This window comes from Euprymna scolopes, chromosome 5 (assembly GCF_053919585.1).
Source record: "Euprymna scolopes isolate OS-2025 chromosome 5, ASM5391958v1, whole genome shotgun sequence".
Classification (NCBI taxonomy): Eukaryota; Metazoa; Mollusca; class Cephalopoda; order Sepiida; family Sepiolidae; genus Euprymna; species Euprymna scolopes.
This window is the reverse complement of record NC_136486.1, coordinates 168,182,832-168,207,168: the sequence shown is the minus strand read 5'-3', so window position 1 is coordinate 168,207,168 and position 24,337 is coordinate 168,182,832. Positions and strand designations below refer to the sequence as shown.

At 32.5% G+C, this 24,337-nt stretch overlaps 1 protein-coding gene across 4 annotated transcripts in view; it reads right to left on the bottom strand.

The window, feature by feature from the left end:
• The window catches only part of LOC145277035 (peroxisomal leader peptide-processing protease-like), a 214,181-nt gene that overhangs the window by 23,839 nt on the left and 166,005 nt on the right, over positions 1–24,337 (bottom strand). For all 4 annotated transcript variants that reach the window (XM_080128662.1, XM_080128663.1, XM_080128661.1 and 1 more), the window contains exons 5-7: positions 16,228–16,389; positions 11,972–12,093; positions 5,182–5,270 (exon numbers count right to left, since the gene is read on the bottom strand). In XM_080128662.1, coding sequence (XP_079984788.1) covers positions 5,182–5,270; positions 11,972–12,093; positions 16,228–16,389 — 373 coding nt within the window. The remainder of the gene's footprint in view (positions 1–5,181; positions 5,271–11,971; positions 12,094–16,227; positions 16,390–24,337) is intronic.

Sequence of the window (24,337 nt, the reverse complement as noted above, 5' to 3'; positions counted from 1 at the left end):
AAGCTTATCAAAACATGGGGCCTCCCCTAGACGAGAGCCATCCATTTCAACTGATGCCAGATGGGGATCAGAGCGTTTATGATGTAGAGATAGGAGCTTGGTCTTAGATGCATTAAAGGTAACTAGCCACCTCTTCCCCCACTGTACCACACGCTCAAGATCAGAAGAGAGAGAATCAGAGAGATCATCATCATTTACGGCCTTTGATGTGTTGCCATACATAGTCGTGTCATCAGCATAGATGTCAACGAAAGATTTTAGTATGTGTTTTGGGAGATCATTGATATTGATCAGGAAGAGAGTTGGGCCCAGTATGGACCCCTGAGGAACTCCAGCATTAATACTGTGGGCCTCTGATTTTTGCCCATCAACCACTACTCTTATCAGAGAGAAATGATTTAATGATCGAGAAAATACTTGCAATAACCCTTATCCTTGAGTGGCTTCCGGGCCTTGATAAGTGGTGACAACTGTGTAAAAAAAAAAAAAAAAAAACATTTCCAGTTATACCATAACTGGAAATCTTGTGTAGTAGGCTTTCATGCCAAACCTTATCGAAGGCCTTTTATATGTCAAGAGCAATTGCCCTAGAAATGAAGCCTTTGTCGAGAGATTTGCTAATCCTATGAGATATAACCGTTAGCACATCTGCTGTAGATCTTGCAGAACGGAAACCATATTGCGTGTCGCTAAGAAGGTTATTTCTGCTGAGGTGGTTGACTACTTCTCTATTTATTGTGGATTCCAGCAACTTACTCATGACACACAGGAGACTTATTGGTCTGTACTGAGAGGGAGATGACTTATCACCTGAGTTCTTAAATACAGGGCATACTGATGAGGTTTTCCAGGGTGTTGGAAAGCACTTCTCCTTAAGACAATGCTTAAACAGTTTGGTAAGTATGGGGGCAAGTTCTGGTTGTAATTTTTTTAACACTATAATTGGAATACCGTCAGGGCCAGTTGCTTTACTGGAGTCAAGGTTCTTGATTAGCTTGGCAACCTCACGCACAGATATTTGTATGTTGCATAGCGTGTTGTCTGTTATAGGAGGGAATACGGGGAGTCGATGGCCTTCGTCGCACAGGGTAGAATTTGCCGCAAAGTTCTTTGCAAATAGTTTGGCCTCGTCGGATGCTGTTGATAATGGTTGGGATAGAACGCACACTTCTGTTCAGGATCCTATTTGTTATTTGCCAAAACTGGTGGGAACCAAGCCGCTGATCAGCTACCTTGGATATAACAGACTGGTCATATAGCTCTCTTGCATTTTTTATTACTCTTTTACAGTGGTTGCTGGCAGTCCTGAAAGCAGCTTTAGTCTCAGTGCATCTATTACGTTGGTAGCTATGGAAAAAGTGATTTCTCTGCGCGATAGCAGCAGCACATTCTGGGGAGAACCATGGCTGGCTGTTAGGTTTTTGTTGGAATTTTTTAGATGGTATGAATTGGTCTATGCCAACAATTAACCATTCGGTCAGGTCTGATACTATAGAAGACACATCCTTTTTAACATGGAATGCAGAGGTAGATCAGATATGAATGTACGGAAGCTATCCCAGTCCACTATAGAGTATCGGTATACAGTACGGTGGAGAGGTACGTCTGTAGATTTCTTATATTCCATTTTTATCTTAACTGATACAACACAGTGGTCGGAGGATCCCAGAGGAGATAGAACGGAACATGAGCATAGCTCAGGGGAAGTGGATAGAAAAAGGTCTAGAAGGCTTGCGTACTGACCGGTAGTATCGGGCACACGGATGGGCTCGCAAACAATCTGAGTGAGGTCATAGGCAATGGCAAAATCATGACAGAACCTCCCCTCATCATCAGTCTTATTTGAGTGGGTCAGCCATTCCACATTATGGACATTGAAGTCACCGCAAATGTAAATGTTAGCAGTGGGATGAGCAGACAGGATGTGGTCAATTTTCTCTGATATACTCTTAAAGGCAGTAACTCCAATGTTGTGGGGGCGATAAATGCGGTGATGTAAGCAAGTGCAACCCGGAAGCACATGTAAGGTAAATTAGGGTCTTCTCTGGAGATATCCCTGCCACATGGGAAGCCATCTTTAATGTAGGCACATATTCCATGCCTGTGGCGATCTTGGGGGTCAGATTTAGATGTTAGGTTAGAGTATCCTTTAATTATGAACTCATCTAGGGAGGTGGTCAGCCCTATTCCAGTTTCGCTTAGAAAGAATATGTCAGGTTTTGTCTCCTGTAATTGGGTTTCAACCTCTGGAAGGTTAGAACGTAGACCCCTGATGTTGGAGAAGGAGATATGGTAGTAGGGGTCTACGTTGGAGGATGGGGTTCTAGGTTTATTCATGTTTTCTTTTTTGAGATATTTCATGTTGAGGATTTTGGGATTTGTGGAACAGTTCAGCATACTTGGTTAGAGCAGAACAGAGAGGGAAAGTAAGAGAGGAAAGATGGGAAATTTTTTTTTTTGTAGCACATGATAAGGTAAAGCCGTAACAATTACCCACTAGTATGGCATTGAGAGGCCCACCAGAGACTACTGCACGGTCTAGAATTCATTCACCAAATGGCAATACAGCAGCCCCAGTACTTTGCACCTGCTGATAGGATAGCCTCCTTAGTGGTTATTTCAAGGTTCGGGTCCTTGACTATCAGGCGGTTAACGTCAGCCCCAGATGAAAACGTTTACCTCCAGCACCCTTACTAGTGACATGGCCACAAGAATATACATAGAGATAGAAAGTTTCCAACATCTCAGACTACTGTTCATGAAGTACTACCGACCAGGGAAGCAGTTTTTTCTTCACACTTTGTCAGAAACATCACCCATTAGAAATGAGGACTGAGGGACAAGAAAGGAGAAGCGAGAGTTGCTGGAGCTGCCGATAACACATCCACTGCATTATCTACTCTCCATTAAAAAAAAAAATTGTAAGAGGGACTTATTTATATCTACTTAGTATAAATCCTTTGCCCATTCCCAGTTTAGAATAGAATTTGAAGATAGTCTCCCCTCCCATATTAATCCTCAATATTCTCAATGCCATATTAGTGGGTAATTGTTATGGCTCTACCTTATCATTTTCTACAAAAAAAAGTATTCTTCACTTCTTTTTCTCTCTTACTTTCCCTCCGTGCCCTGCTTTAACCAGTTTAGAATAGAATTTGAAGATAGTCTCCCCCCCCCCGTATTAATCCATGGAAGTTTTTTGTTTTTTTTTGCTTAAGTAATGTTAAGATGTTTCAATTTTTAGTAAGATTGCAATAAGAGAACAAAAATAAATAAATAAAATATATATATATATATATATATATATATATATATATATATATTTTAATACACAAATACAGGCAAATTTAAGACAAAATACATTTCAACATTTATGGATAAAGAGTTTAACTTAGCTCTGAAGGCACCGACCCTTTCTTCCGAGGTCATCTCGGAAACTGACTAGTAGCTAGCAGACCTAGATTGTTCTGGTACTTAAAGGGTATGGTGGGTGTGAGGGTTAAATGCTTTTAACTTTTTTTTTTTTTTTGCTTTAGGTACCTCGCGATAGAACCTTCGAGATTCACCTTATAATTACGTTACAATAATGCAACTTGTGAAGTCGGCTTATGTTTTTAGATTGGGGGATCTTATTTAAAGACTGGTTTATGGTAATACCAGGCGTATTTAACAAAAAAAAAGTTTAAAACACGATTAATAAAACATGATAAGTAATGTTAAGGTGTTTCAATTTTTAGTAAGATTGCAATAAGAGAACAAAGATAAATAATATATATATATATATATTGTAATACACAAATATAGGCAAATTTAAGACAAAATACATTTCAACAATGATTTCTTCAAGCTGTTTTTGACATTATTCATTAAGAGATGCACTTTGAATTTTGAAAGTACATTAGTCATTGTTATGTTTTTTTTTTCTAAAAATGTCATGTTTTTCACGAGTGTTTCTCAGCTAAAAATGATGAATTTCTTCACACAAAAAAAAATTACAGAAAACAAAATAAAATCATAAATATTACAATTTTATAGGATGCTTGAAGGCTATATCAATGCAGTATGTAGGAAACAATGTGGACACAAGTTAGCATATAAAAGAACAATGACAATATTAGAAGGAATTTTCGATAATTTTCAATTATTTTATGTTTATTTACCAACATAAGTAAAACAGAATAATTTTTTTTTTTTCCAGAAACCAGTGTTGCAGTCTGGCTGCCAAATCAATTTCTAGGATATGAGTTTTGATGGATATTAAGTCTTGTTAGAAATTATTGTAAATTTTTATTTATTTTTTACAATAATTCCTAAGAATACTTAATATTGATCACAACTCATATCCTGGAAATCGATTTGACAGCCAAACTGCAATAATAACTTCCGGAAATAAATAAATAAATAAAAATAAAACAAAGAAAAGCCAGGCTGAACAGTTGTATACGTTTCTTTTTTTCTTTTCTCCCCAAAACAGGCCTGCCAAGTTTTAATACTTAAATAAATTCAAACATGTTTCCGTTATTATTTCGTGGTGGCCCAGTGGTTAACGTCACACGTTTTTTTTCACACTTTAATTTCCAACTTCGACTTAAGGGTTTGGGTTCGATCCTTCATACTCACCTACCAAAACTTTTTTTTTTAACCCCCCCCCCCCGACACAAACACCCGGGTGTTTTGATTTACCTAAAACCACACACACCTCCAAACACCTGGGCAACGCCAGGTACCCCCCGCTAGTATAAAATATAAGCAATTTTCTTATAGTTAAAAATGAAGCTTTTTACAGTACGTATTAAAAACCCCAAATCCAACTTTATACCAGATTTATGTCATCTTTATCCAATTTCAATATTTCGCATGCTGCAAGTGTCATGGATTCTGACGTGGGCAACATCAGGCAACATTTCTCGTTTACTCTCCATATGATCTAATCCAAAGAGTTGACATCAGTCAGATTGCATATAGTCATATACTTTTTTATGCATTCGAGCCAGACCTTCCTCAGTCTACCACATTTCATAGTTCCTAAAAGATAGAGTTGTGTTATGACTTGATGCAAGTAGTGGCAAGCTGGACATGGCTGAACCAGCTGAGACACAAAGCGCATTTGTGATTGTAGCAATACCAAGTTTTTGATGCAACACGATTGCATACCTAAAGAATAAACTGTGAAACACTTACATAACATTGGACCGGGATATGCTGACCAGTCGACCTTTATCGTCCACTAACGGACCTCCACTGGAACCGGGATACAGAGCACAGCTTGACTAAAAAGAGAAGACAAGAAAAACTTAAGTGAAGACAAAAGAGGAAAATCAAACAATGACATTTAAGGTTTTGTCACATAAATAAACGCACAGACGAAAGTTACATTCAAAGAAATGAAGTTCACAAACATTTTTTTATTTTTTTAGATTTAATTTTTTGCTCATATTCACCTCAAACAAGGTACATTGCCATTTGGACGTAAAGGATCGTGTCTACAAGTGCACTACGTAAGGATTTGAATAGCAAGATGTTTGTTTGCATTACATTTAAATTTCTGCCAGTTAGTGTAGTCAGGGAAGCAGGAAACAGGGAGGAAACTCCAAAGTTTAGCAGTTCATGGAAAAAACTATTAGAGTAGAAGGCTTTCTGGCATCTAGGGATCTCAACAGTGAAGGGGTGGGATTTTACCGCTTGCTGGGTTAATCACAGCTGTTTATGTGAAAAAGATTAAAATACAAAAAGCAGACTGCATTTCCAACATGCAAACAGATACTGCAGACAAAAATCCAAGACAGTAATGGAAAATAAAAATTATGAACCCTTCTGCAACATGGCAGTATAAATAGATAAACTTATCAAGTAAGAAGATTGTCATTATAGTCAACAAGAAAATAAATTTAAAAATTGCTAAATTGTAGATTTTGCCATCCCAGCAGTTCACATGGGGCAGATTAAGGAGACAGAAAAACAAATACATGAAAATTGCCAGTAAATTGAAATAAATATAGAACATGAAGTAAAGCTACTACCAATAATTGTAGGAACACTGGGAACAATCCTAAAAACCTGGGGGAAAATGAGAGAAATTGAAATTAAAGGAAAGATTGAGACAATGAACAGTAATGATGAGAATAGCCAAAATCTTAAGGAAAATCGTTGAATCTGGAAAACCAATCCACATAAACTATGAGTCACACATGAGTTGAAATCAAAATAAAAGAAAAACATAGGAAGATCATCACATGAGCCCAGGATAACTGAAACTATTACAAATCCAATAGCCTCAAATCATATCACACAAAAAGATTGTTGAGGATCAGGACAGATGAAAAGACCAAAGAGCGAGAGAGAGAGCACCAACCAGACTCCCATTAGAAGTCTTTGGGGGAGACTTATTACCTTTCAAATTTCAGTAAAGACCAATCATCATAGTATGTGAGAAACCAATGGTAAGTGGCTGTTATGATAATACAAAATGATTTGCAACAATTATCAAAAGAGGTGGAGAAAGATGACCTTTCACATAAATTTTACAGTTATTGTGCGCAAACACTATAAGGATTAAATCTTTAGATCACGATTTTTGGAATACAAAAAAAATTATATCTTGATCAGAATTCCTCCTATATTAAAAAAAACTTTTGTTTTTTAATATAGGAGGAATTCTGGACAAGATAGAAAAATCCGTTTGGTGTATGCACCCTTAATGAAATGAAAATACCATATTCCAAAAATCATGTAAATTGATCAAGTAATTTTATTTTTGTATAGAAAATTATTTGGAAGTGATTAAAAGCATTGCAACATAAATCTTGCAGGTTTTGAATTATTATTGAGTTATCTCCTTTGTTTTCAAGATGTTTTTCAAAATGGCAGGTGAGACAGTCACTCCATGGATACTCATCGAATTTGATTTTCTTATTTTGAAATAAAACCACGTGATCAATATACATGAATTTTGGAATAGAATATTTTTGTTTTATCACGGATACGTACATCACACAGATTTTTCTTTATTTTTTAATCTACACTATGGAACGATAAAAATGTCGCCCTAAAGAACACAACACTACAGCTTTATTTTAAAACTTTTATTGAAAAAAAAATCAATTCAGGTGACTTGATTATGTAGTAGAGCTGACATATATTCAATGTAGCCGTCTTCAGCTTCAATCAATGCTTTGATACAGGTCCAGAACTAGGAGCATGCTTTTTCTACAAGCACCATAGGAGCTTGGTGAATACTCGGCAGATGGCAACGATCAAGCTGGATTTGGTGTTGTGGGAGGTCATGTTGGTGATGTTCTTGACGTATAATCAAACAAAGTAGTCCAGCAGGTCGGGGAAGGAGGGCATCCAGTGAAAGAAGGGTACAAAGTCGTAGCACTCCTTCTGAAGCCAAGCCTGGGTCTCTTTGGACTTGTAGGCTGGCGCCAAGTGCTGCTGCCACATCCAGGGATTGCCAGCTACCACCTGGTTGCACCAGAGGATCGTCACACACTTCAACACATCCAGGTGCATTTTGGTGTTGACTTTTAAGCCGACTTCAAAGATGTGAGGTGACATGGTGTGGCCCTCACTTTAAAATCACACCAAAGACCATAATCGTGGCAGGAACCTTGGTTTTCATCACCCTGGACACATCTCTGTTATTTGTGGCAATTTGAGGGTGCTGTCAATGGTCCTGTTGTCATAACTTGGCTTGATAGAGAACATGAGTTGTACAGCAGCGCATCTCCGGTCCCGTTCATTGAACATTGTATGTTAAAATATTACATCCTAAATTTATGCTAAATTGTTCATTTCAACATAACATCAAATATTTTTTGCAATTATTATGTCTTATGCCTTTGGTGAAATTATTGAATAAAAAATACTTTATTCAATGATAATATCGTTAGCTCAAGAAATTAATTTTTCTTGGAGTTATATTGATTTCATTTACATGGACTTCATGGGCTTTTTTCATAATGTTCCCAAAATTAAAAAACATTTTGGTGGACCTGTACAATGCAACTAAGTCCACTGCAATTAGTGTCAGTGCTCTGCTTATTAGCATTTATTTTTTTGGAAATCTTGCTTACGGTACCTACAGCATTTTCAGCAGTCAAACTTCAGAAAGCGTGTGTTAGGCAGACAAAATAAACTCGAATTACTTCCACATAGACAATGTATTGTGTTAAGGACGCTTCATTAACTAGGTAAAAATATCTCATGGTTGCATGGGGGGGGGCGCCTTACTGGAGTGGAAAGAGGAGGCATTTTTCTTGGTTCAAATTCAACGATAGTAGCAAATACATGAAAAGGAGAAAGGGTCTCCGATATAAAAATATTGAAGATTGTAAGCCCAATTTTGTTAGTTTAAAAGCAATGTTTATTCCAAAACAAATGGACAGAAAAGAAAATTAACAGAAAAGCTTAAAAGAAAAGTTTGCACAGAAGTGTAAACAAAAAATGAGATTCAAGTTTGGAAAACCGGTGACAACTGAATGCATCCCTTTCTCAAAAATCGTCCCATCTAAAGATGTGACAGATAAAAAAAAAATTCACATTATCCTTAATTATTTTTGCATAAAATAAATTGTTTTTAGTGTTTTATAAAATTATCAAGATGTGTTGGAGTACTAACTAAAGACTTACTTTAAAAATTTTGGGTCTGTTTTGAATGAATATCACATTAAAACTGTCACCGACAAATAGTTTTTATGACATTAAGATATTTATTATCCAATGTATTCTGTATTATTGTCACTGGTCGCCATGTTTGTTTTTTGAGGGTGCACACAAAAGTTGAATGTGCGCACACAAAAATAAGTCCACCAATTTTTTTTCTTCATTGTTAACATCTATGATGCTTTATTTTGAAAAAGAAAGCAAAAAATAAATTCATGCATATTTTTTTGTTGTTTTTTTTGTTGATGTTTTTTAGTATTTAAAACTACAACATTAATCAAGGTGTTTTTTGTTTACACAAAATAATACATTTACACTAAGATTCAAACAAAATAATTTGTTCATTATATTCTGTGATCATTATTTAATAAATACTGAAATTTTCATTAAAATTGGTTGATTTCCTGATTTTTTTTGGTGAAGTTTTAAGTGAGGATGAAGGGTCAAATGTTTATACATTTTGACAATTAGCCATTCATTTTGCACGTACCTCGTGAAAATGTATTCAATACAACGATTTACTTCCCTTTTCTTTAATGTAACTAGTTTTTTGGTTTTATACTTTTTTTTCTTCTTTGTAAAAAGAATGGTGCAAATAACACAAACTGATAAAGGCAAACCTTTTAAAGTTTTTTTTTTTTTTACCATATAGTTTAGTAAATATGCCGTAAATAAATATGTTAAGGTATTTAATAGGTATGTTCAAAATGTATGCCGATGCTCAAAATGAAAAAAACATTTTGACACTTCCCTTTACTTAAAAATTCACCAAAAATCAAACAATTAACCAATTTTATTTTTGCTTTTTTTATGAAAATAAAGTATCATAAATTGTAACAAATCAAAAAAAAATGATTTAATCTTTACAGGAATATTATAAAAAAAAGACCCTAAAGTCCATATTAATAAATTCAATATAACTTGAAGAAAAACTAAGTTTTCAAACTAACAATATTATCATTGAATTAAGCATTGTTTATTTAATATTTTCACATAAAAAATTATAATTTTTGAATTACAGGTCATGCATAATTTTTATATGTAAGATTCTAAAATTTCCCTGCTGGCATGAATGTGAAACTTTTGGCATAACATAATTTTTATATAATTTTGAAAAATAAATGGTTTAATTTAAAAGCAGGAACATAGAAAAATAATTAAATTAAAAAATCGTAAAAATGATACAAACGTTCACGATAGGAATGTACAGATGCATGGTTGGGGGGGGGAAGAAAACCAGCACCCCCTACCTCCGCTTAACTACCTGGCGTCATTTTCAGACTGGCTTTCGAATGCCTACGATTTTGGACTTCCATATAATCCATCTTCAGAGACTTTAGTTTTGTTGACATTCTGCCAAGTGAGAATCTCTCGCTGTTGAAAGCTAATTATGCTATTTTTTGTACAAACAAGGTGTTTTTGTTTATTTAATTTAATTCAATATCTTAGGACTTTAATTTACTAATTATCATTGAAATAGACCCAGAAAACTAATATTTATCTTTGAAAGGATTTTTACAATGAATTTATTTAACTTCAAAATTTAGCCAAATTGTTTAGCTCGCCGTGAAAACATTTTTTTTTTCACATATACATGCTTTTTCCTTTTGGAAATTAACTTTAGTCTTTAATCTTTCAAATACAATCAAAAGGTAGTCGAAAACCTACAAAAAAATTATGATAAATCTGTTTTTAAAACTATGTCCCTCTATCTTTATGTCTCCATGTTTGCCCATACCTATATTTAAAACAGAAATTCGAAAATATTTTAAGAGAGATAATCCATGAATTACAAATAATGAGTTATCTCCCTTTATCTATTAAGAAGCGATCAGAAAAAGATTTTTGGTTGGTTTGGGTTTTGTTTATTTACGTTCGAAGTTATAAAACAACCACAGTATTCAACTGTTTCCGTTAGTCAACCAAAATATTTTTGGTTATTTGTCAGTTTAACTCATGGTGCTTGTGCACTTTTGCCACCGCTCTATTTTTAAATAGTTTTTTCAGGTTAAATTCAAGTTCACGATATCTTTTTTATCATTATTAAATTGTTAGGTGGAAGCACAAAATAGTTACAAAACACTCTCCCCTCCCTATGTTATGAATGGCTTTCAAAATATTAACGTTAATATTTCAGCATAGTGGCAAAAGTGCACAACAAGTACACCTAACTCATTATCCTTTTCTGTCATGAAGGGTGAAAAATGGTCGTGAAAATCATCACCATGCGTAAAAGTTCCAACTTGTTTCTTTTCAGAGATAAAAAAATATATATTTTAAATATGTTTGTAAAAATAATAAATAAACAAATAATTATCTATTATATTTATTTTTAAGATATATCTATATAATTAAATCAAGTAGATAAATAAGTATAAAAAATTATTCTCAAAATAAAAGTAAATGAATGTAAGTATTATATGAAAACAAACAAGTCAGAATTTTACGCATGGTGACTATTTTCATTCAATCATTGTTTGATTTTTCGGTCTTCATGACAGAAGAATGCAATGAGATAAACTGCGAAATAACCAAATTTTTCAAATGAATATTTCATTTTTTTTTTTTTTGTTACTGAAAATTGTTAAAAAAATGTTTTCTTTATTACAATGATTCATGAAAGAAAATCAAAGTTGAGGACCGTCTTTGGAGTGAGTGGGGGGGGGCACGCAATTCATCTAAATCTACTTATAAAAAGTAAATCAAATCCCAGAGCAAATAATCAAGTTGTTGTTCTTTTAATTGCTTCCATCATTCCAACCACAAAGAAAAAAAAGAAACGAACATTGCTACTACTGCTACTACATTACTGCTCAGATCACTTTAATAACTAGATATCACTATCCATTGAGAACTATTTAGAACAAGTCAATGGGTAAGGTAAGTCAGCCATTTTCTGTCTATGAAAAGGTTATAAGCTCCGTTTCATTTGGTTTATGACATACCAACCATCTATGGATTGTTTAAAGCTGTGAATTTGAATTCTAAGCCATGATAATTATGTTATTGAAATTTAAATATGTTTAAATATGTTTTGGAATTTTTTTTTTTTTTTTTTTGAAGAGTCTAACTTCTTTGATGAAGTTTAAGATTTTGTTTGGATTTGTCTTTTTTAGGTTTTTTGAGTTATAGTATTTTCTTTGACTTTGTTGCAGATTCTGGCAGTTGATTGTATAAGATTTTTTCATTAATTGAAAATTGATTATAACACAAACGCTTTTCCCTTTCACAAAATATTTTTAACAAAATATTAGATGAGGTTTGGGGTCATACACATGCATCAATAAAGTGTTATTTTGATGAATACCTGAATTAGAATTGGTTTGCCATCATGATAGACCAAACGAGATACGGTCCCAGATGTGATGCTGGGACTGGAATCAAAACATGATGAGAACAAGGCATGACCAATGGCATAGATGCACATTCCTGGCAAAGATAGAAAAGACAATATTTAGAGGGGACGAGTTCAGGAAGGTAAAAAGGAATCAAGTGTCACCTGACAATTTTTATATGAAAATAAAAATCAAGGAAACTCATAACTTTTTGTTGTTTTTTTTAATTAAAATCTTTTTCAGAAAGTGTGATAAAATAGCCTATTTTTTTTTAATAAAATATTTATTGAATAAATGTTGAAAATTTCTTTAAAATTTGAAAATTATGATTTTTGTTGGGAGATTTAAAAAAAATAACATTTTGTTTGTTTATAAAAAGTAAGTTTCTTTAAGAGGATTATCATAGATATATAGATTTGTTGCTGTTGTTGTTGTTTCTGCTGTTATTATTGTTGTTGTTGTTGTTGTTGTTTAAAACCCATTTCATGGATATCATCATTATCATCATCATTTGATTTAAAATCAGTTTTAAATGATTGCATGCATTTGACAGCTTTTACTAACAAACTAGCTCATTTCTGACCAGGTCTTTATTTATCCCTCTTTCTCTCAAGGCCATTCTTATCTCTTCCTCCCATGCTTTGTTTAGTCTTCTCCTGTGAATTAAACATGTTACCTCAACTGTTCTACATCTACTAATCCAAGAACTCTCACCAATTTGTGTATCATTACATACGAAAAAACTCTCTTGTTCTGCACACATCTCCATATATCATGCAGACTTAATCTTCTTCTGAGGTTATCAGAACTAAGCCCTCACATTACATATTCATCATAACATTCTCATATCATGCAATGCATGTCCTCAACCCTCATTGGACAGATTTTAGTTCCATACATTATCATACTGCATACACATATCTGACAGACTCTTCCCTTGGTCAAATTAATCCTTATATATTAGAAGATGAATATAAAATATATTGACTATATTTTTGTTCAAAAGTTAAAAATTCAAAAACAAATTTTTACTGCATTACACTAAAATGTTTCATTTTTTTTTCCTCATTATTGGTTTTATCAAAATTTGCTAAAAATTAAGATTAAAATTTGATTGGATAAGCTGATTATCATTATTAAATATTTTATAAAAAAAATAAACTGATCATTAAATTTTATTATCATCATTATAAATCCAATGTTCTTCATGCAAGGAAAATAACAAAATTTACACTTACATTTTTTGTTGGGGCAGAATTATTCCCGTGACTAAAATAAGATAATTTTTATTTTTAATTAAAATAGTAATTTTATTTTACATTTGATTTCTCGGATGCATAAACAGTCCCAGAAGCTTTGCATATATTCTGACCTGCATCCTGTCTGTGTATAATTTATGCATATTATTTCAGAGCGGTAGCAAAGAAAATGTATTTCCTATGTTAGTTTCGTAAATTAGTGAAATTGTAATTATTTTGTTTTATCAAGCGCTAGGTAAATTAAGAATGTAAATAAAAAAATGTTAAAGTAAAAAAAAAAGTATTCAAAACAGTTAAAAATGAAATTGACTGATGATATGCCAGCATCAAATTTAATGAACAAAAATGAGAATTTCCCATACTACCATAAACACGAAAGAACAATTAAATGCTTATGAATAATTATTGGAATAGTTAAAACCATAATTTCTAGAGTTTTTCCGCGAGTGAGAAATCCTTCTAAACTGAGGTAATTTTGTTTACATGTACTAGAAACATTCAATATAAATTATTTTAGAGCTTTTGTCAAAAATGTAATTCTTATTTTTGTTGCGTGTCACTTTTCATCGCAGATGATGTAAAAATGAAACTATCAGCCCCAAAGTTTTCTGTTAGAAGTAAGTGACCCCCGCTTAGTTGCCGAAAAAAAAAAGAGTTAATCTTTTAAATAGTATTTTAAAATACAGAAACCATTTGATTTTTGTTGTGTCTAATCTTTCATTGAGCATTCCTCCTAGACTGAGTTAATGATAAATATTCCAAAATAAGGATTTTTTAATGATGAAAGTATTTATTTTTCAGTATCTCTAACACTTTCTTGTTTGAGAATTCCTCCTAGACTGAGGTAATTATGAATCAGTTGTAAATAAGTATTTCAAAATGCTGAAACCATTTGTTTTTCGTTTCCTTGTTTGAGAAGTCCTCCTAGATTAAGGTAATTATTAATTTGATTAAATCGACGATGACGATGCCTCCATTCAGTCTTGAAAGACAAAGGATACCCCCTGTAAGGGTAGCTGCATGTGTAATTGTGAGGCAAGGGTTGCACAATCCCTAACCACACCTTTCCTGAATCGACACTGTTTGAGTCCCATGGCAAGGAGAAGACCCTGACCTGGAAACAATGCCGAGACAAGCAGAGAGCACATACAGCACCTGAAAGTCCCAAATGGTCGCCCATTTAGTACTGATCAGGTTCAACGTTGCTTAACTTCGATGATCAAGCAGAAACCAGTGTGTCAACGTAATTATACTGTGATTAAATTCAATGACCCTCATAAAAAAATTATGAAAATGTGAAACTAACATCAGGTTTACATTATGGACGATTTAAAACAACATTCCTATTTGTTTGGTACATATGTACATGCGTTGTTGATAAAAATTGTAAAAATCAATGGTCAGAATTTCATGAATTTTCCAATACTTATTTACTATTGGATGAATTTACATATAAAAGAGAATTTTTATGAAAAATGCAGGTTTCATCAAATGTCCATTGCACGTTCTGAAAAAGTATATCATAATTCAAATGTTTATATTTTAGAAAGCTAAAGTAAGCAACCAGTTTTTTGTCATTTACACGAAAAAAAAAAAATATAATAAATACAAGTTTATTAATTATATTTGCAGGAAATAAAGTTTTTTAATACTATAAATTGCCGTTTAATGTCAAAAAATAAAATCTTAAAAAAAAAAATTTATTATAGAAAAATGAGTTAAAATCAAATTTCGTCTATATTAATTTACACTTATATTTGTGTTTTACAATGAATGCCCTGGAAAAGTCACTTCTGATTAACGTTTACTAGTTGTAAAATATAACTGCGATTTTAGATATATTTTACAACTGGTAAATGTTAATCAGAAGTTACTTTTCCAGGGCATTTTATTTGTAAAGACATTCTATTACAAAATCTAGGATATATTATTAATAAGAAAGGTTTTTATGAGCTATGGTGGTTTATATTTGTTAAATTTAAACCAGTGTTTATGAATGCATGGTGATAGTAGTTCCCCCCTTGAATTTAATAGAGTGGTTTTGTTTTTGGTATTATCATATTGCAAAATCTTGAGGGTTTCAAATCTGCAAAGAGTACAGGATCTGTTTCCCGGGGTATACAGTTTATATGATCCTACTATTTCCCATTTTAGATTGAATGAAATATTCTTATCATTGAGTTGCCAAATATGTTTAGATAGAGAGGTTTGGTTCTTGAGGGAGGGGTTTTTTAAAGAGTGCTTATAGGTTGAAATTCTATGTTTGTGCCAAACTGCAATTGTAGATTGGCACAAAATGCAATAGGTTACAGTTGAATAAAATTTGAGGTGTCGAAGTCAAAGCTAGAAAAACAATTTTATTACTTACAGGTGTGAAAGAATGAGTAAATCTGGTCAATGTGGAAAGTGATGTATTCAGTGGAAATGAACAGTTTTGTAGTGTGTCTTTTAAAGAAACTAATAAAACTGTGTGTACTGTTCACACTAAGCAGTCTAAAAGTCTATGTGTGAAAGTCTAAGCGGAGGTTTTTGTTGAAGTGAGTAAAGAGGGAAGCCATATTGAATTTTCATAAAATCACTCTGAAAGTGTTTAAAGATACAATCTCTTAAACCGTGAAACGAATCTGAGCAGCCAATCAAATTGCTGGAATCCCCCCCAAAATTAAATGAAAGGGATCATTCATCATTTACATACATGAGGAAGTATTTTGTCACCACCTGAAAGTGACTTTTTTAAGAGAGTGATACTCTGCAGAATTATTATAGGGATTTAGTATACTGAATTAAATCGATTGATAATAATTGAAAAACATGCATCAGGTATTGGCAGGTAGTGTGACCATATTGAATGTATATGTGGCATCTGTGTTTATTGCTATAATTTTTTTTTTTTCTAGGGAAGAAAAATGTCTCTTCTATAAATATAGGAATATAAACGCATTCATAATAAAATAAGAGAAGAGAGTTACCTTCAACAGCTTGTGCCGTCTCCATCGGAACAATTTTCTCTAAAGGTTCATCAGAAGGATCTTCAAGAGAAAGTACAGCAATGTCCAGTGGATCATCTTTTGGTGTTGCATATTGCACAACTGCATCTCTCCATTCACTTTCATTGTATAGTTTCAAAGATACTAAAATATATTAAAAAAACAGACAGACTTTTTATGTCAAAATATAATTGAAATCTGTTGACATTATATATATATATATATATATTCAACGTTATTCAAAGTCTATTTAAATGTAATAGCATATGATTTAAATCTAAGTCTTCAAAATATGCGGGTGTGGTGGTGGTGGTGGTGGTGATCGGGTGATTACATCCCAATGACAAAAAGAAAGATTCAGTTCACAATGATAATTTTTTTTATTGCCGTGAATGCCTATATTTTATTCATTACCATCCTACACACATTGCACAACTCATAATAAAAAATATTTGTAGTACTTACCAACACAACAAACGCCCTCATGTTTGTGCCTTGTATAGGCATGCGCGACAAAACTTGGGTTTTTATAAGCAGAAGTCTCGAGGTTGTCAGGAATCTACAGGCGCATGCGCAAAAGAAGGGATTGAGATAGTGGTATAAAGGCAGGTCGAGTGAGAAGGTTGTTGTTGTTGTCATTGGACGTTACAGTGACGCGTGCGTTAGCAGGTGATTAAGAGGCGGTTTATTTTTGTGTGTCAAGTCGCGCACCTTGGTGAAGGTCATATAAATCGTTCACCTCGGTGAAGGTCATAATATTTTCCTTGGTTTATTTGGCTGCTCTTCAGAAACGATCAACTAGTAACAAAAAACAGACACAGTATTCCAAAACAAAAAGAAAGGAAGGTGATTAAGAAACATCAAAAGAAGGCAAGTTAAAAACATAAAACTCACTTTAACGAAGTCAATCAGAGAAAAATCCCTCCATAAATATCTGACTCCACATTGGAAGATTCTCAAGCCACCATCAAGGATTGAACTGCTTTTCTTTCTTTTTTTTTTTTTTTTGACATAAACTCATTAATATATATAACAACATAATGTTGATTTTTCATGTGAATCTTCAATCACAATAATAAAATAATTAAGCACTTCCTATGTAAAGAAGATATCTCACTACTGATGCAATTCTCTATCTATATAAAAGCCAAGTACATCCAAGGATGGAGTACTGCTGCCACATCTGGGCAGGAGCTGCTAAAAACAGTCTATCCTGCCTTGACAGAGTACAAAATAGACTTTGTGGCTTAGTGGGGGATGCCCTTTTCTCTTCCTTGCAGCCTCTCTCTCTCACAGAAGAGACGTTGTGAGCCTGTCTTTGTTCTATCGTTATTTCCATGGCAAGTGCTCGTCTGAGCTCCAATCTCTGGTCCCTCCTCGCCAATCTTTTATGAAAAACATCCGTCTAGCTGAAACTACTGTCATTAATTTTCCCCACTCTTTATCTGTGCCCAAATCCAAACGTAGATTCCATGAGCAGAGCTTCTTTCTTAGAAGTGCACGACTGTGGAACTCTCTTCCGTTTGCCTGTTTCCCACCTGACTTGATGATGACTGGATGTCGTCAAGTCCAACATAAACAAATTGCTGACAAACCGCTCTCTTAAGTAAGACACCCTATCAAATATCCAATACTAATGATTACTACGATACTATTTCAGTGATTACTGTACACGCAATAATCCTTATCCCCGAGTGGCTTCCGGGCCTTGATAAGTGGTGACCTCCATGTAAAAAAAAAAAAAAATGTAAACATTCTCCACTCAATACTAAAAGAGTTTATTAAAACATCTTTCATAAAAATATTCTTATATTTTTACTATTCTAAAAAAATATTTTCTGAGATTTCTGTTTCTCCCAAATAGTCTTCGAAAATAAGGGAAGCAACTATATTTCCTCCCTATAAATTTACTACTCTCATGCAAACCTTTTAACTACATCATTTTTTATAGCAGCAACAGACGGTTAATGTGCCACCACATTCCAGATTGAATGAATTGAATTTTGTACTTCGAGATGCTTGAAATTTATATATTTTGGGTAATCAGATTATGTTTTAACAAATATATTATCACCGGTCATATTTGCAATAACAAGCAAGTATATGTATTACTTTGATCTTTTCCATTAAATTTTTATTAATTCTTTTTTATGTGATATATTTTCTTTTCCATTAAATTTTTATTAATTCTTTTTTATGTGATATATTTTCTTTTCCATTAAATTTTTATTAATTCTTTTTTATGTGATATATTTTCTTTTCCATTAAATTTTTATTAATTCTTTTTTGTGATATATTTTCTTTTCCATTAAATTTTTATTAATTCTATTTTATGTGATATATTTTCTTTTCCATTAAATTTTTATTAATTCTATTTTATGTGATATATTTTCTTTTCCATTAAATATTTATTAATTCTATTTTATGTGATATATTTTCTTTTCCATTAAATTTTTATTAATTCTATTTTATGTGATATATTTTCTTTTCCATTAAATATTTATTAATTCTATTTTATGTGATATATTTTCTTTTCCATTAAATTTTTATTAATTCTATTTTATGTGATATATTTTCTTTTCCATTAAATTTTTATTAATTCTATTTTATGTGATATATTTTCTTTTCCATTAAATTTTTATTAATTCTATTTTATGTGATATATTTTCTTTTCCATTAAATTTTTATTAATTCTTTTTTGTGATATATTTTCTTTTCCATTAAATTTTAATTAATTCTATTTTATGTGATATATTTTCTTTTCCATTAAATTTTTATTAATTCTTTTTTATGTGATATATATTTTTCCATTAAATTTTTATTAATTCTATTTTATGTGATATATTTTCTTTTCCATTAAATTTTTATTAATTCTATTTTATGTGATATATTTTCTTTTCCATTAAATATTTATTAATTCTATTTTACTTGATATAGTTTCTTTTCCATTAAATTTTTATTAATTCTATTTTATTTGATATATTTTCTTTTCCATTAAATTTTTATTAATTCTATTTTATGTGATATATTTGCTTTTCCATTAAATTTTTATTAATTCTATTTTATGTGATATATTTTCTTTTCCATTACATTTTTATTTATTCTATTTTATGTGATATATTTTCTTTTCCATTAAATTTTTATTCATTCTATTTTATGTGATATATTTTCTTTTCCATTAAATTTTTATTAATTCTATTTTATGTGATATATTTTCTTTTCCATTAAATTTTTATTAATTCTATTTTATGTGATATATTTTCTTTTCCATTAAATTTTTATTAATTCTTTTTTATGTGATATATTTTCTTTTCCATTAAATTTTTATTCATTCTATTTTATGTGATATATTTTCTTTTCCATTAAATTTTTATTAATTCTTTTTTATGTGATATATTTTCTGAGATACATTTTTTTCTTTTTTTATTCATTGTTTTCACAACTTAATAAGAAAAACATCTCAAAATACACTTTCTAGCAAAAAAAATAAACAGTGGAATTGCTCTATATACTGAATAAAACTAAAATAAAATAATTTGTACTTGATTCTACGTCATTAAAAAAGCTATATTTAATGGTGAAAACTGATAGGACTCATTGTTTTGAAAAATGGCTTATTATTATTTTATAAGTTTCCGATTACTTTTTCACTGCTTAAAGCTTAAAGTTAATCTGTAAATGGAAAAATGTATTTTTAAGCAGTTCTTTTTATTTCCAACAAAACAGGATTACCTAAATAATGGATTTTTTTATAATCTTCAAAAATATAGAAATTAAGATATAATGCTTCAATTTTTCTATAAATCTAAAAATTAAATTCACTTTTTGACATTTTGGGTTTCCACAGAAATTTTGCATATTGTCTTTTCATGCGTTTTTGATCCAGCAGAGGCCGGATTCTATTACTAAACTCGCTTTCTGAGGATAATTAAAGTTTGTTTTTTTTTTGTAAAAACAAGCTTTTTTTTTTAATTCGGTTTTTTAAATTTTATTAATTTATCTTTGAAATTTGAAATTTTATTAATTTATCTTTGAAATAGTTACAGAAAATTATTATCATGTATGGAGTATTGTTGTCATATTTGGGCTGGTGCATCTGCTACTAGTCTCTCGCTCCTAGGCAAGGTTCAAAAGAGAGTCGCCAACCTGATAGGTCCTGAACTGTCATCTAAGCTTCAGCCTCTGTCCCATCGATGAAATGTTGCATTCCTCTGCCTGTTCTACAAGTACTTTAATAGTGAATGCTCTGACGAACTACATGCACTTGTACCCCCTCGATGTGAATAAACCTGACAAGCAGCTAAATCCCACCCCTTCACAGTAGAGATCCCCAGGTGTAAGGAAGCATTCTACTAGAAAAGTTTCTTCCCCAGAACTGCTAGACTTTGGAACTCCCTTCCGAGATTCTGCTTTCCCAACTGTACTGATATGCAGAAGTTCAAGTGCAATGTGAACAGACATCTTGCTACTCATCTCCCTTCATAATACCCTGCAACTTATGTCCCTGGTAGTAGCCCTCTACGTTTGAGGTGAAAATTGAATTTAAAAAAAAAAAAAAAATTATGACTTTTTCCCAAACCTCTGCTTTCTGACTCTGCAATTCTGCTTAAGTTCAACACATGCCTCAATGTAAAACAGATGTTAAACTACTACTGCCACCACTGATGATGATGATGATGATGATGATGATGATGATGATGATGATGATGATGATATTTTTTGTCTTTTAAATGGTCTGTACAATCCTTTTTTTAGAGTTAAGTTAGAATGGTTAAAATGTACTCCTTAATCCTGTTGACATCCCCAACATTAGCCGTTCCTGGGTTCCAGTTGGTCACTTGGAACTTGCTCACAAAAAGATTACTGCTCTGATGAAGACCACAGATGTTGAAGGGTTCAGGTCCATCAAATTACCACTCAACCCATGTTGTCAAAGATCAAGATGGCAATTTTTCAGTGTTGATTATCAGAGTACCACTGAGGAACAATGATCATCTTAAAGCATGAAAAAACATAGCAATTCGATGCTTGTTCTTTTTGTATGAAAATAATTATTCAATTGTATTTACTTGAATAGTATGATCGATGATCGATAAGAATAATTCTTTTTTGTTTCCACTTGATTTCGTTTTTCTCAAATTAAATTGCAGTTTTGTTTTTATTTAAAAAAGGTTTCATAACAACCCTTTTAAATCCAAAAACAGGAAGTGTCCAATTCCCTAAAAAGGCATAACAAACAAATATCAATTATAACAAACATGTTAGTAATCATATTGACCTTTTCTTTCAACTTCTTGCAACCATCCTCAGATTTGTTTTAACACCTTTGAGGACTTATGAACACAGGTTGGTAACCAATTAGTAAAGCCAAGTGAAATTCAGTTATAAATTTTCAACTCAACAATGTAAGATTCTTTTCTAAAAAAAAAAAAAAAAGGAACAACTTCAGAGGAAAATTAAATCTGGACAGTATAAGTGTGCAGAACAGGAGACTCTGATGGTATGGCCACATTGAAATAATATACCAGGTAGAATGAGAAATTTATCGCTCTAAAGAAAACAACATTACAGCTTTATTTTAAAACTTGATTATGTAGTAGAGTTGACATCTATTCAATGTAGCGGCCTTTAGCCTCAATCACTGCCTTGCTACTGGTTTGGAACTGGGAGCATGCCTTTTCCACAAATGCCAGCAGAAGCTTGGCAAATACTCAGCCAATGGCGGCGATTAGGCTGGCTTTGGTGTTGTGAGAGGTCATGTTGGTGATGTTCTCGACATATGATAAAACGAAGTAGTCTAGCGGGTTCAGGTCAGGGGAGGAAAGTGAGAAAAGGGTACAAAGTCATAACACTCCTTCTGAAGCCAAGCCTGGGCCTCGATGGACTTGTGGGCCAGCGCAAGGTCTGCCAACAGCTACCTGATTATACCAGGGGATCATCACACTCTTTAGCACATCCAGGTACACTTTAAAGTTGACTTTCAAGCTGACTTCGAAAATGTAAAATGGCATAATATGGCTCTCACTTGAAACCACACCAAAAACCATTTTGAGGTTGCTGGCAATGGTCCTGTTGTCATAACTTGAATTGGTAGAGTTGTAAAATGGTGCATCTCCAATCTCACTTGTTGAACATTGTGTCACTTTCAGTTATGATAGAAGGCTCCTATCGCTCTTGGGATTTGTACACAACTGGCCAACTAGTAGAGGGTCTGCAACAAAAAACAACAAACAAAAAGAAAACGTTTTCATCAAACAGAAATGGAATTATGCTGTCTTTTCTAGGGGAATGATTTTATCGTTGCACCCTGTATAAGAGTTCTTGGGTTAGTAGTTTAGTATAGTGGAACAGTAAGATGGTAGGTTTAGTTTACTGGGAAGGCAAAGAAAAAGATGAGAAGGGATAAGAAAGGACTTGAACAAAAGAAGGATAAATAAAGACCTGGGTGGAGATTGGTTAGTTTGGAAATCAATTTCTAAAACCGGTCTGACACATGTCATCATGAAAAAAAGGTATGATGATGCACTTATTGGTCCCAAAACTATCTAATAGAATTGCCCCAAAATTAACATAAAGAGCCCTTAGGATGTATAAAAATTACGAATTATAATTATGATGTTTACAAGGAGTATTCAATAAGTAATGCTCTTGACCCACTTTCCATAGCAGTAGAGCAACGATCCTTGGCACAGTTATTAGTCTTTCTCTACATAGGAATGCCCCAGACTTACACATTTCTCCCATTTTTTAATGCAGCTCTGTAAACCGTTTATGTAGAACACCTCATGGTAGATCCTCCAACCATGACATGACTTTGGAAATCAAAGTCACATCGTCTGGGAAATGCTTTTATTTCAAAAAGGGGCCTTATGCAAAAAAAAAAAAAAAAGACTCCTTATGGAAAAAAAAGACTCCTCGTGCAAAAAAGAAGACACCTTATGCAAAAAAAAAAGACACCTTATGCAAAAACAAAAAAAAAGATACCTTATGCAAAAAAAAGACATCTTATGCAAAAAAAAAAAAGGAAGATACCTTATGCATAGGTAAATGGTCATGAATAACAGCTTTTACAGATCTTATACTAATCTTGACCTCTTAGGCTATGTAGCAAATAGTCACATGTTGATCTTCCAAAATACCAGCCTTAACTTGACTAAAAGATGTCTCATCAACGATAGAAGAGAATCGATCAGGTCTGAAAGCTGTTTCCACAGATTTGCGTTTATGTTTGAATCCATGATGCCAGTATTTTACAAGGTCACTTGAGCATCATTAACGTATGTTTTTCTTTTCATTTCTATCAAAAGTTTCCTCAGATGTGCATTATTTCAAATACAAAATTCAGATCACTGCACAACACTCAACAAGCTCAATTTTACACCTGACTCAGTTCAAAAACCTAGATATCAGAAATCATATTTAGTTCAAAGCTATAATTTGCAACATAACCTATAGAGATATATATCATTGCACATGTAAAATTTCAGTTAGATCTGTGAGTCAAGGGCATTACTTAATGAACAACTTTTGTAAATAAAACTTTAATAGCTTTCTGCCGGAACTAAACAAAAAGTCACGTTTTTGTCAGTTTTTTGGCTAATAAGTTTTACAATAAGATTTTTGATTTTTTGATTTCTACAAAAGTTCATCGACAAAATAAATGTTCCAAAAATACTTTATTAGATTATTTATGTAATTAATCACGGATATGTTTGATGCAACTTCAACGTTTGCGATTGTTAGCAACAAACGAAAATCACTTTTGATTACAATTTCTCAACAGTTACGAGCTTTTAATAGCAGGAAAAGAGCTGAGGCTAAAACTTTATGTGCGAACAAAACTAAATCTATTAACCGATCGAATTTGTTTCTTAATATTTTTGTTACAAGATTAGTAAAAGCAACAGCAGAGAAAACTTTAAACTCCAATTGGATTCATAAAAAAAGAAAAATGATAAAAAGAGAAATCATCAGAACATTTTGGAGAAATATTGTATGGAATATTTAACAGAATTTGACCCTAATGTTGGAGAATGGATCGAGAGAGAGAAAGACAGAGAGAGAGGGGGGGGTGAATTATAGTGTAGACACG